The sequence below is a fragment of the Meles meles genome, chromosome 4, assembly GCF_922984935.1.
Source record: "Meles meles chromosome 4, mMelMel3.1 paternal haplotype, whole genome shotgun sequence".
NCBI lineage: Eukaryota > Metazoa > Chordata > Mammalia > Carnivora > Mustelidae > Meles > Meles meles.
The window spans coordinates 102,715,178-102,729,321 of NC_060069.1; the positions used below are offsets into that span (position 1 = coordinate 102,715,178).

General features: G+C 38.4%; 1 protein-coding gene across 1 annotated transcript in view; it reads left to right on the forward strand.

Annotated features, from left to right (window-relative positions):
- Positions 1-14,144, forward strand: part of CFAP44 (cilia and flagella associated protein 44) — a 147,997-nt gene that overhangs the window by 49,084 nt on the left and 84,769 nt on the right. Inside the window, exons 17-19 of the mRNA XM_046001509.1 lie at positions 4,392-4,628; positions 12,776-12,921; positions 13,631-13,901. Of these exons, the coding sequence (XP_045857465.1) occupies positions 4,392-4,628; positions 12,776-12,921; positions 13,631-13,901 (654 nt within the window). The remainder of the gene's footprint in view (positions 1-4,391; positions 4,629-12,775; positions 12,922-13,630; positions 13,902-14,144) is intronic.

The following is a 14,144-nucleotide window of genomic DNA, read 5'->3' on the forward strand; positions in this document are numbered from 1 at the left end:
TTTGAGAGTATGAAAAAGGAGAGGAAGGCAATAAGAGCTGGAATAACATCCTGAGGGAAAGCAGAGTTGTAAGAATTTCTGGTGTTTTAAAAAAATGAAGACTGGAATGTTGAGACAGAGGGATGCAGTATGTGGGAGGGATGTGGCAGAAATCTATGACCAACACTCGGGCTCGTTAAATACCAGCCAAGATATTTCAATTTAATTCAAGACCATTGAGATTCATTATGAGTTCTTTTTCCCTTTTCTTCCCCCCACCACCATTTGTTCTTTGAAGAAATTCTTATTTCAGTATAGTAGACACACAATGTTATATCAGCTTCAGGTACAAAACATAGTGATTCAACAAAACTGTACATTATGCTGTGTTCACCACAAGTGTAGCTACTACCTGTCACCATACAACACTATTACAGTACCACTGACTATATTCCCTATGGTGTACTTTTTATATTTTATGTATATGTCATCATATTTTACATCTTTTAATTCATAATTTTCTTCTAATGATGGCTTTCTTTTTCCTACTTAAAGAAATCCCTTTCACATTTTTGTAAGGCCAGTTTAGTGATGATAAATCCCTTTAATTTTTCTTTGGTTGGGAAACTCTTTCTCTTTTTATTCTGAATGATAACCTTGCCAGGTAGAGTATTCTTGGTTGTAGGTTTTTTCCTTTCAACACTTTGAATATATAATGCCACTCCTTCTGGCCTTCAAAGTTTCTGCTGAAAAACTGACTGATAGCCTTATGGGGTTTCCCTTGTATGTAACTTCTTGCTTCTTTCTTGCTACTTCTACAAATCTCTTTATCTTTAACCTTTGACATTTTAATAATTACGTATCATGGGTTCACCTTGTTTTTAACTTTCCATGCTTCCTAAACCTGGATGTCTGTTTCTTTTCCCAGATTAGTGAAGTTTTAAAGCTAGTATGTCTTCAAATGAATTTTCTGCACCTTTCTTTTCTCCTTCGGGAACCTCTATAATGTGAATATTTGTTTGCTTGATGTTGTCAAGAGATCTCCTAACTTATCCTGATTTTTTTTTTTCTGTTTTTCAGTTTGGATGCTTCCCATTACCCCATGTTCCAGATCACTGATCCATTCTTCTGCATCCTCTAGTGGGGTTTTTTTCCCCCTTCACTTCAGTTATTGTGTTCTTCATTGCTGATTTTTAAAAATATTTTTTCTTTGTTGAAGGCCTACTGTGTTCTTTTACTCTTTTCTCCAACAAGCTGAGCATCTTTATGATCATTGGTTAAACTCTTTTTAAATCATATGGTATATCTCCTTTTTATTTAGTTCTTTTTTGGAGGTTTTGTCTTGTTCTTTCTTTTGGAATGTATTCCTCTGCCTCCCCATTTTTCTTGACTTTCATGTTTGTTCCTATGAATTAGGTAAGACAGCTACTTCTCCTAAATTTGAATAAATGGTCTTGTGTATGGTCTCCCCTATATATAGTTGGCAGTTTCCTCTGTCTGGATGGAGCTGCAGATGGTGTAGGTTGAGGGTTTCAGGGCATTCCATGCTGTGTCTGACCTGGTGAGATGACTGGAGCTGAAGTGGGTGTAAGTGGGGAAGTCTCAGGCCTCTTCATGCAGTGGACATCCTGGCAGGACAGCTAAAATGGAACTGGGTGCTGATTTGGAGGATCCTGGGGCTCTTTATGCAGAGGGTGCCCTGGAAGGACAGCTGAAGCTGAAGTTGAAGTCAGTGCAAGCTGGAGTGGCCTGATGGGGTCACAAGCCAGGTCGGAACAGGCCAGGGTGTCCAAGGACATACTATGCAGGAGTGCCCGGTTGGGCCAGCTGAAGCTGAAGTGGGTGTAAGCTGGGGAATCCCTGGGCTTTCCATGTAGAAGACACCTTATCAAGACAGCTGAAGTGGAAATGGGTATAAGCCAGGTTGTTTAAGAGCATTCCACACTGAGGGTGCCCTGGTAGGACAACTGAAAGTGGAGTGGGTACAAGCTGGGGGTCCCTGGGCATGCAGCACAGGGGCTGCCCTTGTGGAGTAATAGGATCCAGGCTTGGGGGATGACTGTGCTATCTACAGGGGCATTCTGGTGGGACAGTGGTGCCAAAGCAGGCATCGGCCAGGAGGTTCCAGAGCACTCTGTATTGGGGGTTTCCTAGAAAGCTGTCTAAAGCAAATGTGGTGTGGATCTGGAGTGTTCAGGGATCCTTCACACCTGTGTCACTGTGATGCAACAGGTGGAGCTGTGGTGAGTGCTATCCAGGGGTGTCCTGGTGTATACCTCTCTGGATCCTCCTTGGTGAGATTGCTGGAGCTAATGGGGGCTAGGTGCCTTGGGCTCACTGATGTGGTAGGCTGGTTAGGGTGCCTAGATCTTGCTTCCCTCATTCACACTGTTATGGTGGAGGGGGAGCATAAACTGTGGTACTTGCGAGCCCTTCTGTCCTGCAGAGATTTCCAGCATCTCCGTGCAATTTGACAGGGTTCTAAGGCTGGTTGTTTTATATACTAGTTGCTCTTTTATTTATTTATAAATAATAAATAAAATAGTTGCTCTATTTTATTTATTTTTTATTTAAATTCAATTAATTAATATATAAGGCATTATTTGTTTCAGAGGTACAGGTCTGTGATTCATCAGTCTTATACCCGGTACTCATTATAACACATCGCCTCCCCAGTGTTCATCACCTAGATATCCCATATCCCCATCCCCCAGCAACCCTCAGTTTGTTTCCTATGATTAAGAGTCTCTTATGGTTTGCCTCCCTCTCTGGTTTCATCTTATTTAATTTTTTCTTCTCTTCCCCTATGATCCTCTGTTTTGTGTCTTAAATTCCACATTTCAGTGAGATCATATGACAGTTGTCTTTCTCTGACTGACTTATTTTGCTTAGCATAATACCCTCTATTTCCATCCATGTTGTTGCAAATGGCAAGATTTAAGTTTTTGATGGCTGAGCAATATTCCATTGTATAGATACATACCACATCTTTATCTATTCACCTGTCAAGATAGACATCTGGGCTCCTTCCACAGTTTGGCCATTGTAGACATTGGCAGCTATAAACATTGGGGTGCAGATGCCCCTTTGGATCACTGTATTTGTATCTTTAGGGTAAATACCTAGTAGTTCTGGGTCATAGGGTAGCTCTATTTCAACTTTCTGAGGAACCTCCATACTGTTTTCCAGAATGACTGCTCCAGCTTACTTTCCCACCAGCAGTGTAGGAGGGTTCCCCTTTTTCTATATCCTCATCAACATATGTCATTTCCTGACTTGTTAATTTTAGCCATTCTGACTAGTGTGAGGTGTATTTCATTGTGGTTTTCATTTGTATTTCCCTGACGCCAAGTGATGTTGAGCATTTTTCCATGCGTCTGTTGGCCATTCAGATGTCTTCTTTGGAGAAATGTCTGTTCATGTCTTCTGCCCATTTCTTGGTTGGATTTGTTCTTTGGGTGTAGAGTTTGATAAGTTCTTTATAGATTTTGGATATATTCTGGTTTCTCTTCAGATCATATAGATCTTTCTTCTTTTACTACTTTCTCTTTTAAACCTTGCCTTTTAAAAAAAAAATTATTTGACAGACAGCACAAGTAGGCAGAGAGGCAGGCAGAGAGGAGGAAGCAGGCTCCCTGCTGAGCAGAGAGCCCCATGTGGGGCTCGATCCCAGGATCCTGGGATCATGACCTGAGCCTAAGGCAGAGGCTTTAACCCACTGAGCCACCCAGGCGCCCCTAAAACCTTGCCTTTTTTTTTTTTTTCCCCCTGTGTCCCAAGGCAGACATATCTGTTCCTGATCTCTCAGTACTATCCATTCCCACTGCAGTTCAGAGCATTTGGGGATAGAGGTTTCATTCATTACTGTGTCTCCTTTCTTTTGTTGGGAAGAGGCTGTTCAGTCACCCTTCCTGCCATGTGATTTTCAGGAGGGATTGATGTGATGAGATCATATAAATTGGATAATTATGAGGGATAAAAAAGAAATAAAGAGGGAAAAGATGGGAGGTAGGGATGCCAGTGTTAGGTGGCTTTTGAAAGGTCTGAAAGATGCAGGGGGTCTAAGAGTATTACTAAAAATAGAAACAACTTTTCTCAGGGCTTATTTTGATCTACATAATTCATGGGTTGGTGGTGATAGACTGGAAGAAACTGTATTTAGCTCTTCTGTTAGGAAAAAAATGAGAAAATAATTTCTGTAAAATTAGGATTGTAGGGGGTAATACAGAAATGATTTAAAAATGTTAATGATGAAATATATCCCCAAATTGGTAATTATTTTTTAAATGACATTATTTTACATCAGAGCTGTGAGTTTTTCTAGAACCCTAATCTTCCTTTCATTTTGTCATCCCCATACTGGAAATGAATGATTTACAGTTGTTTTTCTATCTTAATGTCTCTTGCAAAAGCGATTAATAGAAATAGAAAAGAGAAAGACATTAAGGGATTTGAAGAAGAAGGAGAAGGAAGAAAGGAGGAAGCAGCTAGCAGCAGAGATGGGAGGAGATGGAGAAAAGGAACTCCAAGTAGAGGAGGAGGAGGAGGAAGAGGAAGAGGAGCCATTACCTGAAATCTTTATTCCATCAACTCCCTGTTGCATTCTCTGTGGATTTTACTCTGAGCCAGGGAAGTTTTGGGTTTCTCTGGTGAGTAACAATGTAATACATAATTTTTATGTCTGCCCTTATCAAATATAGTTTATTATCATGATTTTCCAGTACACTGTTACTTTCTAACTTATGGTAAGGCCATTTATTAACTACTATTGAAGGTGTGAATTCTGGTGAATGAATATGAATTACAGTTTTTATAACATCTTGATATCTCTTTTATGTCCGCTTATCATGCTATCATCTATAACAATCATACATGTTTCAGGAGGTCAAAGGGGAGAAGAATTAAAGACAGAAGGGCAAAGGGCTAAGGGTTCTTCCAGTTAATTCTGTGGCCTTTTAAATTGTGCAACTAAGTGACATTTTGAGAAAATAATGGGCACACTATGCTGTAAACTTTTGCTTGCATTTTGTTACTTGCAGCTGTGCTGTGTGGCCACGTGGAAGTCTGGGAAGATGGCTGTTTTTAGGTGGTCACATTGCCACTCTGAACAAAATTGGGATTTGGCTAGTAAAGAAGAAGAGAAAAATGGATATCAGGGATATAGACACCAAGAATTGTCACAGTATTGTGACAACTATATCCTCTAATTATACATTTTCTACTCCTATCATAAGATATTGATCAATTGCAAAGCAAGATTTCCTTCATTATAAATTTGTCACAAATTTCATCTCCATTAACCAAAAAAAGTAGTAATTGACATAAAAGTATATAGGCATACCCTATTTTATTGCACTTCACAGATACTGTGATTGTCACCAATTGGTTTGTGGCAATCCTGTGTTGAGCAGGTTTATTGGCATCATTTTTCCAAAAACATTGGCTCACATCATGTTTCTGTGTCACATTTTGTAATTCTTGCAGTATTTCAAACTTTCTCATTATTATTATTTGTTGTTATGATCTGTGGTCTTTGACCTTTGTTACTATTGTAGTTGTTGGGGGGAGTCATGAACCACACCCATATTAGACCACAAACTTAATGATAAATATGGTGTGTGTTTTGACTGCTCCACTAACCAGCCATTTCCTTGCCTCACTCCCTCTCCTTGGGCTTTCCTATTCTCTGAGATATAATAATATTGAAATCAGGCCAGTTAACAACCCTACAATGGCTTCTAATTGTTCAAGTGAAAGCAAGAGTCACACGCTTCTCACTTTAAATCAAAAGCTAGAAATGATTAAGCTCAGTGAGGAAGGCAGGTCAAAAGCCAAGATAGGCCAAAAATTAGATAGACCTCTTGTGCCAAACAGTTGGCCAACTTGTGAATGTAAACGAAAATTTCTTGAAGGAAATTGTAAGTGCTAATTCAGTGAACACATGAATACTAAGAAAGAAAAACAGGCTTATTGCCAATATGGAGAAATTCTCAGTGGTCTGGATAGAAGATCAAACCAGCCACAACATTCCCTTAAGCCAAAGCCTAATCTAGAGCAGGGCCCTAAATCTCTAATTCTATGAAGGCTGAGAGAGGTGTGGAAGCCATAGAAGAAGAGTTGGAATTTAGCAGTTTGGTTCCTGAGGGTTCAGAAAAGAAGGAAAGAAGCCTTCTCCATAACACAGAAGTGTAAGGCAAAGTAACAAGTGCTGATGTAGAAGCTGTAGCAGGTTCTCCAGAAGATCTGGCTAAGGTAATTCATGAAGATAGCTACACTGAACAAGAGACTTTAAAAAAAAATATTTTATTTATTTACTTGAGAGATAGAGAGTGAGAGAATGAGCAGGGAGAGCAGCAGAGGGAGAGGAAGAAGCAGACTTCCCACTGAGCAGGGAGCCTGACATAGGGCTCAGTCCCAGGACCCTGGGATCACAAGCTGAGCCTAAGGTAGACACTCAATTGACTCAGCCACCCAGGGGCCCTGAGCAAGAGATTTTCAGTGTAGATGAACCAGTCTCATTGTGGAAGAAAATACCATCTATGGTATTTTCAGAAAGGAGAAGTCAATGCCTGGCTTCAAAGAATAGGTTGTTTCTCTTGTCAGAGGCTAATGCAGCTGTTGGCTTAAGTTGAAGCCAGCTCATTTAACATTCTGAGAATCCTGGACCTTTGGAATTACATTAAGTCTATGTTGCCAGTGCTCTATGAATGGAACAACAAAGCTAGATGACAACACTTCTGTTTATAACATGGTTTACTGGATATTTTAAGCCCACTGTTGAGACCTACTCCTCAGAAAAAAAGATTCTTTCAAAATAATACTGCTCATTGACAATGCATCTGGTCACCCAAGAACTCTGATGGAGACATACAGTGAGATTAATGTTGTTTTCATGCCTGCTAGCACAACATCCATTTTGCAGCCTGTGAGTCAGGGAGTAATTTAAACTTTCAAGTCTTATTATCTAAGAAATACACTTTGTAAGGCTATGGTTGCCATAGATTGCAATTCCTTTAAGGGATCTGGGCAAAGTCAATGGAAAAACTTCTGGAAGGGATTCACCATTCTAGATTCATGGGAAGAGGTCAAAATATCAACATTAACAGGGTTTCTTGGAAGAAGTTGATTCCAGTCCTCACGGATGACTCTGAGGGGTTCAGGACTTGAGTGGAGGAAGAAACTGCAGTTGTGGTAGAAATAGCAAGAGAACTAGAATTACAAATGGACCTCGAAGATGCGACTGAACTGGCTGCAATCCCATGATAAAAATGGTAACAGATGAGGAGTTGCTTCTTATGGATGGGTTAAAAAAAAAAAAAAGTGGTTTCTTGAGATGACATCTACTCCTTATGAAGATGCCATGAAGATGGTTGAAAAAGCAGCAAAGGATTTAGAATATCACATAAACCTATTTGATAAGCTGCGGCAAGGTTTGAGAGGATTGACTCCAATTTTGAAAGAAGTTCTACCCTGAGTAAAATGTTAACTAACAACATTGCATGCAACAGAGACATTCATGAAAGGAAAAGTCAATTGATGCAGCGAACTTCATTACTGCCTTATTTTAAGAAATGGCTGTGGCCACCCCAGCCTTCAGCAACCACTACCCTGATCAGTCAGCAGCCATCATCATTGAGGTGAGACCCTCCATCAGCAAGAAGATTAAGACTTACCCAAAGCTCAGATTATGGTTAGAAGTTTTGGGCAATAAAGTATTTTTAAATTAAGGTATGTACAATTTTTTCTTAGACTTGATGCTATTACATACTTAATAGACTATGGTATATTGTAAACATAACTTTCATATGCACTGGGAAACAAAAAACCATTTGACTCACTTTATTGCAGTAGTAGCTTTATTGAGGTGGTCTGGAATTGAACCCCTATTATCTCTGAGGTATATCTGTAAGTGAGAGATTATCATTTATGCACAACCTATCCCAACTCTTTGGCCAGGCCAGAACACTGACTAGCCAAGGATTGTTACTACAAGGAGTAATGAGCATCAACTTCTCCCCATGTTCAATTTTTCCTAGACATACATCTTTGTTAGCAACTTCTAGGGAGGCAAGCAGCAAGAAGGATAGAAAGTAGTGATGCTTTGTCCATCTTTATGAAACAATGGTTGATGACTACTATTGTGTGGGGTTCAAGGGCAAAGGGATAAATAAGGCATGTTTCCTGCCCTCAGGAAATTCCTTCATATCAGGAGGAGAGAGGCACAGAAACAACTGTAATACAATGTATTCTAGTATCCTTGAAACACATGCAAAAATTATTATATAACAAACACATTCACTGCTTATTCTTAGGATTGCCCAATAAATATTATATGAGACATATTTGCCCTAGGTGTATTTGTTACCTGAAATTCGTATTTAACTGGGTATCTGGTATTTTTATTTACAGAATATGGAAACCTATTTATTCTGTATGGAGCACCCTTTAAGTGATTTACTAACCACCCTATAAAATAAATCCTCTTCTAATTGGCATGTTGCATAGGGAGAAACCAAGGCAGGGAGAGGTTATGTCACTTATCCAAGGTCATATAACTAATGAGAGGTGGAACCAGGATCTGGACTCAGGCAGTTTGGGCCCAGAGTCCATGCTTTTAACCGTTAAGCTCCACCAGCATGCAAGATGAAGGTACAGTTGACAGAGGTAGCGCCGCTGATTCTGCTTGATACAAATGTTTGCCAGCTCCGTGCCTGCAACCAAATAGACTGTGTAGGAGACCAGTCTCCCTGTGAGGTTGTGACTGCAGTTCTCAAGTCCATGCTCATGCTGCAGGCCCATTCTCCCGCCCAGCCCTGTTGGTTCTGCCAGCTGGCTGAATTATTGATGTAATTCTTCCTCCCTCAGACATGCTGCACCCTCCCTTGCCTTCTAAGATAACCTTCTCTCACATTTCACTGAGAAAATCAAATTTTCCTTGACTTGTCTTAAATAGATCTGATACCCTTTGAGGGAGTTTTGTCTGCCTGCTTATTGTTCCAGTTGATGAGTGGTCTCCTGCAACTGTCCAAGGACGCTCTTCCTGAAGCCATTTGATCCCACCCCTCCCCCTTCCTCCAATAGTTTATTCCTGCAGTAAGCCACCCAGTCTCCTGTGTCACCTACTTCCTTCTGTTCACGAAATTCTTATCTTATAAAATGCTCTAGTACTTAAAATTTTTCCTTAACTTCTCTTTCCTTCCCTACCACTCCTCCTCTTAGAGGTGATCCTACAGATAATATGCACCTTTAAATTCATATAATTGGACTAAATTTATTCTTCTAATTTCAGAGGAAAAAGATCTTAGAGCACTTTAATGCCATGTATCCTCACCCTCCCCATTGTCCTATATTTTCTCTCTCTCTCTCTCTATATATATATATTTGTATCCCCAAAAGGTATTTTATTATTATGTTATGTTGTTAATATCACTTTGGTTTATCCTTTTTCTTGCTGTTAATTCCTTTCTATATCTTTGTAATTGCATCTTCTGCCTTAAATATTTAATATATGTTATATATTTAGTGTAGGTCTGCTAGTGACAAATTCTCTGTTTTGGGGGTTTTGGAAGGTTCTTATTTGTTTTAATTTCTTTTCAGCATAACAGTATTCATTGTTTTTGCACCACACCCAGTGCTCCATGCAATACCTGCCCTCCATAATACCCACCACCTGGCTCCCCCGACCTCCCACCCCTGCCCCTTCAAAACCCTCAGGTTGTTTTTCCAAGTCCATAGTCTCTAATGGTTCACCTCCCCTTCAAATTTCCCTCAACTCCCTTCTCCTCTCCATCTCCCCATGTCCTCCACCTTATTTGTTATGCTCCACAAATAAGTGAAACCATATGATAATTGACTCTCTCTGCTTGACTTATTTCATTCAGCATAATCTCTTCCAGTCCCGTCCATGTTGCTACAAAAGTTGGGTATTCATCCTTTCTGATGGAGGCATCATACTCCATAGTATGGACCACATCTTCCTTATCCATTCATCCGTTGAAGGGCATCTTGGTTCTTTCCACAGTTTGGCGACCGTAGCCATTGCTGCTATAAACATTGGGGTACAGATGGCCCTTCTTTTCACTACATCTGTATCTTTGGGGTAAATACCCAGCAGTGCAATTGCAGGGTCATAGGGAAGCTCTATTCTTAATTTATTGAGGAATCTCCACATTGTTCTCCAAAGTGGTTGCACCAACTTGCATTCCCACCAACAGTGTAAGAGGGTTCCCCTTTCTCCACATCCTCTCCAACACACGTTGTTTCCTGTCTTCAATAAATGGTGATGGGAAAATTGGACAGCTATATATGTAGAAGAATGGAGGGTTCTTAAAGTGTCCTCATTTTACCTTTTTAAAAAAATTATATTTTTGTTGGAAATTTTGTTTTCAAACTTTGATATCTTTTAATCCTCTTTTGACTTCCATTCTACCAGCTGCATTATTTATTTATTTATTAGATTTCTTTTCACTGTACTAGAATTCATTGTTTATGTACCACACCCAGTGTTCCATGCAATACGTGCCCTCCATAATACCCACCACCAGGCTCACCCAAACTCCCACCCCCCCACCCCTTCAAAACCCTCAGATTGTTTTTCCAAGTCCATAGTCTCTCATGATTCATCTCCCCCTCCAATTTCCCCCAACTCCCTTCTACTCTCCATCTCCCCATGTGCTCCGTGTTATTTCTTATGCTCCACAAATAAGTGAAACCATATGATAATTGACTCTCTCTGCTTGACTTATTTGACTCAGCATAATCTCTTTTTATTGTTTTTTTGGCACCTAGTATGTCTTTTTCTCTCGTTGCTTTTAAAATGTTGTGTTAAAGCATGTCATTTCTTCATATTTATCTTGTTGGTGGTCATAGCATTTCTTGAATCCCAACATAGTTTTATTCAGTTTTGGAAAACTCACAGCTGTTATCTACCACAATATTGCTCTGGCACATCTTTTTACTTGTTTCTGCTGGGATTTCAGTTTTCTGTATATTAACCCTTATTACTATGTCCTGTAGGTACTTTATACACACACTGGCCTTTTTGGGGGGGGGTATTTTTCATTTTTCTTTTCTTTCTCCTGCCTTGGCCTGACTACTTTATCTGATTTCTATTCCAGCTTTATAACTCTGCTGTGTCTAGTTGCTTTCGAACTCTTCTACTGAATTTGTAATTTGTTATTTTATTTGTTCTAGAATTTTATTTTTTCCATTTTATTTTTTTTATAGATTCCAGATGGCTTCTTAAATTTTCCATTTGGCTTCAGAGTCCTTAAATACACTAATCTTGGTTATTTGAAGTCCATTTTATAAATACCTCAATATCTTACGACTTTGATTTGTTTGTCTTTTAAAAATCTATTTAAATTCAATTTTGTTAACATATAGTGTATTATTAGTTTCAGGGGTAGAATTTAGTGATTCATCAGTTGCATATAACACCCAGGGCTCTTTACATGCCCATCACCCAGTTATGTCACCTCCCCGCCATCTCCCCTGCAGCAAACATCAATTTGTTTCCTCTAGTCAAGAGTCTTATGGTTTGCCTCATTTTCTGTTTTCATCTTATTTTACTTTTCCTTCCCTTTCCCTATGTTCACCTGTTTTGTTTCTTAAATTCCACATATAAGTGAAATCATATGGTATTTTTCTTTCTCTGATTGACTCATTTCACTTAGCATAATACCCTCTAGTTCCATCCACATCATTGCAAAAAGCAAGATTCCATTTTTTTTTCATGGCTGGGTAGTATTCCATTATATGTATACATACCACATCTTCTTTGTCCATTCACCCGTTTATGGACATCTGGGCTCTTTCCATATTTTGGCTATTGTGGACCTTGTTGCCATAAACATTGGAGTGCATGTTTCCCTCCAAATCACTGTTTGTATCCTTTGGATAAATACCTATAGTGCAACTGCTGGGCTGTAGAGTAGTTCAATTTTTAACTTTTTGAGGAACCATTGTACTGGCTTTAGGGTGTCTGCACCAGTTTATATTCCCACCATAATCTTGTTTGTCCTTTGATTTAAGATAATCAAGTCTTATCTTAGCTAGTATGCCTAGTTGGTTTTTTTTTTAATTGAATGATTGACCTTGTATGTGAAAAACTGTAGCATTTGTTGAAATATGTTGCCATTGTCTCCTGGAAATTTATTTTTGGTCCTGGAAAGCAGCTAGATATCCTAGATCACTTTTATCTACTCAGTGATTGAGACTCATACATCTAGTGTGTAGTGCTCCAGGATTGCAATGGAAAGCCCACTGGAAGGTGTGTTTACTGTGTCTCCCTTCTCCTTGGAGGATCCTGTGATTTCTCTCCCTCTTCCTAAGCCCATGAGGCAACAGATTGCTCTGCTGAGCTTCTAAGCCTCTCAGCTGCCACTTCCAGAACTGCCCATTGCCTCTGGGAGAAAAGCAATGCATTAGACTCAAAACTAGGTCTGAACACCATGTCCTACACGACTCTATTACTGAATACTAAATGCAGAATAATACCTGAAATAAAATGGAATTCAGTAGGTAATCAGAAGTGGTATCTCTCTTATAATAACTTCTAAGTGGAAAGCAAATTCCTGTAAGGTGTTTTATCATTGTATAATTGTATGGTTGCATATAAATAGACAATGGAGATACTTTATAAAACCTTATCTATAATCATAGAAATCATATCCAAATAGATGTTTTAAGACCTCTATTTTAGGTTTTAAAATTTGAAATAATACAAAAATCCTCATGTGGTCATATGTATCTTATATTTAAATACTACTTTCTATGTTATTTATCTCTTTTCCAGGGTGGCTATGATGCTGGTTTTCTATATCACTGTGAGTTCCCCTCGTATGACCAGAGTAGTGCTATCACAAAAAAGAAAGATGAACCTTTTGATTTTCGTCTTCTTGAAGATACAGAGGATAATCCCATCCAAACTATCACTTTTAGGTGAACTGAATTTCAAAAAGCCTTAAAAAACCGATCCCATTTATGCCTGTGTTGTTGCCCATCATGAATATTGTTCATTTTTAAAGATCTGTCCAAATGGAGAAGTATGCAAACATTTTCTAGTTAAATAAATTGAATAAATGAATAGAATCAAAGCTAATTCCAAAACTGTATTTCAAGTCCCCTTATCAAATATTCTGTCAGAATTTGTTTTTCACACAATAGGTTTGTAGGGATTTACTCAGGGGGATGCTACTGCATGGTCAAATAATGAAGATTCAGTGTTGCAATGATTCTGGAGAAATCACAAATTGAGATTTTTAAATGACTGATAATAAATCACATTTGTGATTTATTTGTGATATTATCATAATGTGATTTATTTGTGATATATTATCACAATAATAAATCACAAATAATATTATTTGTGATAGTCACAAATTGAGATTTAATAATTGAGAAGCATATATGCCGGTCATTCTTTTGAAGATCAAATATAATAGCTCCAAATTTCAAATTGGCTTTTCTTTTCCTTTTACTCTTTTGTACAGTTTGCTAGGGCTGCCATAGTTCCTTAGGGCTTCAAAATATGAATGTGGGGGGCACAATGTAGGCTACAACATTTTTGTTAATGAAATTTAGTCATTTGTCAATTAATTTAAAATTAAACATCTTCAGATTAATATGAAGAACAATTTATGTTTCCTAGCATTCACCAAGATATGATGTTTTGTGGAATGCAAAATGGAGCAATTCGAGTCTATATCCTAAGTCAGAATAAGCCTTCATTGATTAATACAGAGGACTACTGGCACTTCAATATCCATGACAATAATTATGGATGTATTAAAGGCATCTGTACTAGTTTTGATGACCGTTTCTTGGTGACTACTGGAGCAGATGGTAATATCTTTGTTTTCACCATTTTTTCTGAATTTGAGCTAAAGAAAGACATCAAAGCCGAAGTGCCATCTCCCAGGGTATGTAACTAATAGCAATGATAAAGAAATTAATTTTAAAGTAGTGATGTAAAAATTACTCATTCTTTAAAAATTGAAAACTCATTTACTTTATAGTCTATTCTTGTTAGAATTTTGACTTTCTGGTGCCTCTGTTATTAAATATTAAAGTCACTGAATTCCCATATAACACTAAAGGTGTAGAATTCCCCAATTTAAAAAGACGGAGTAATTTTTTCTGTATCAATCACTTTCTGCGTTAAA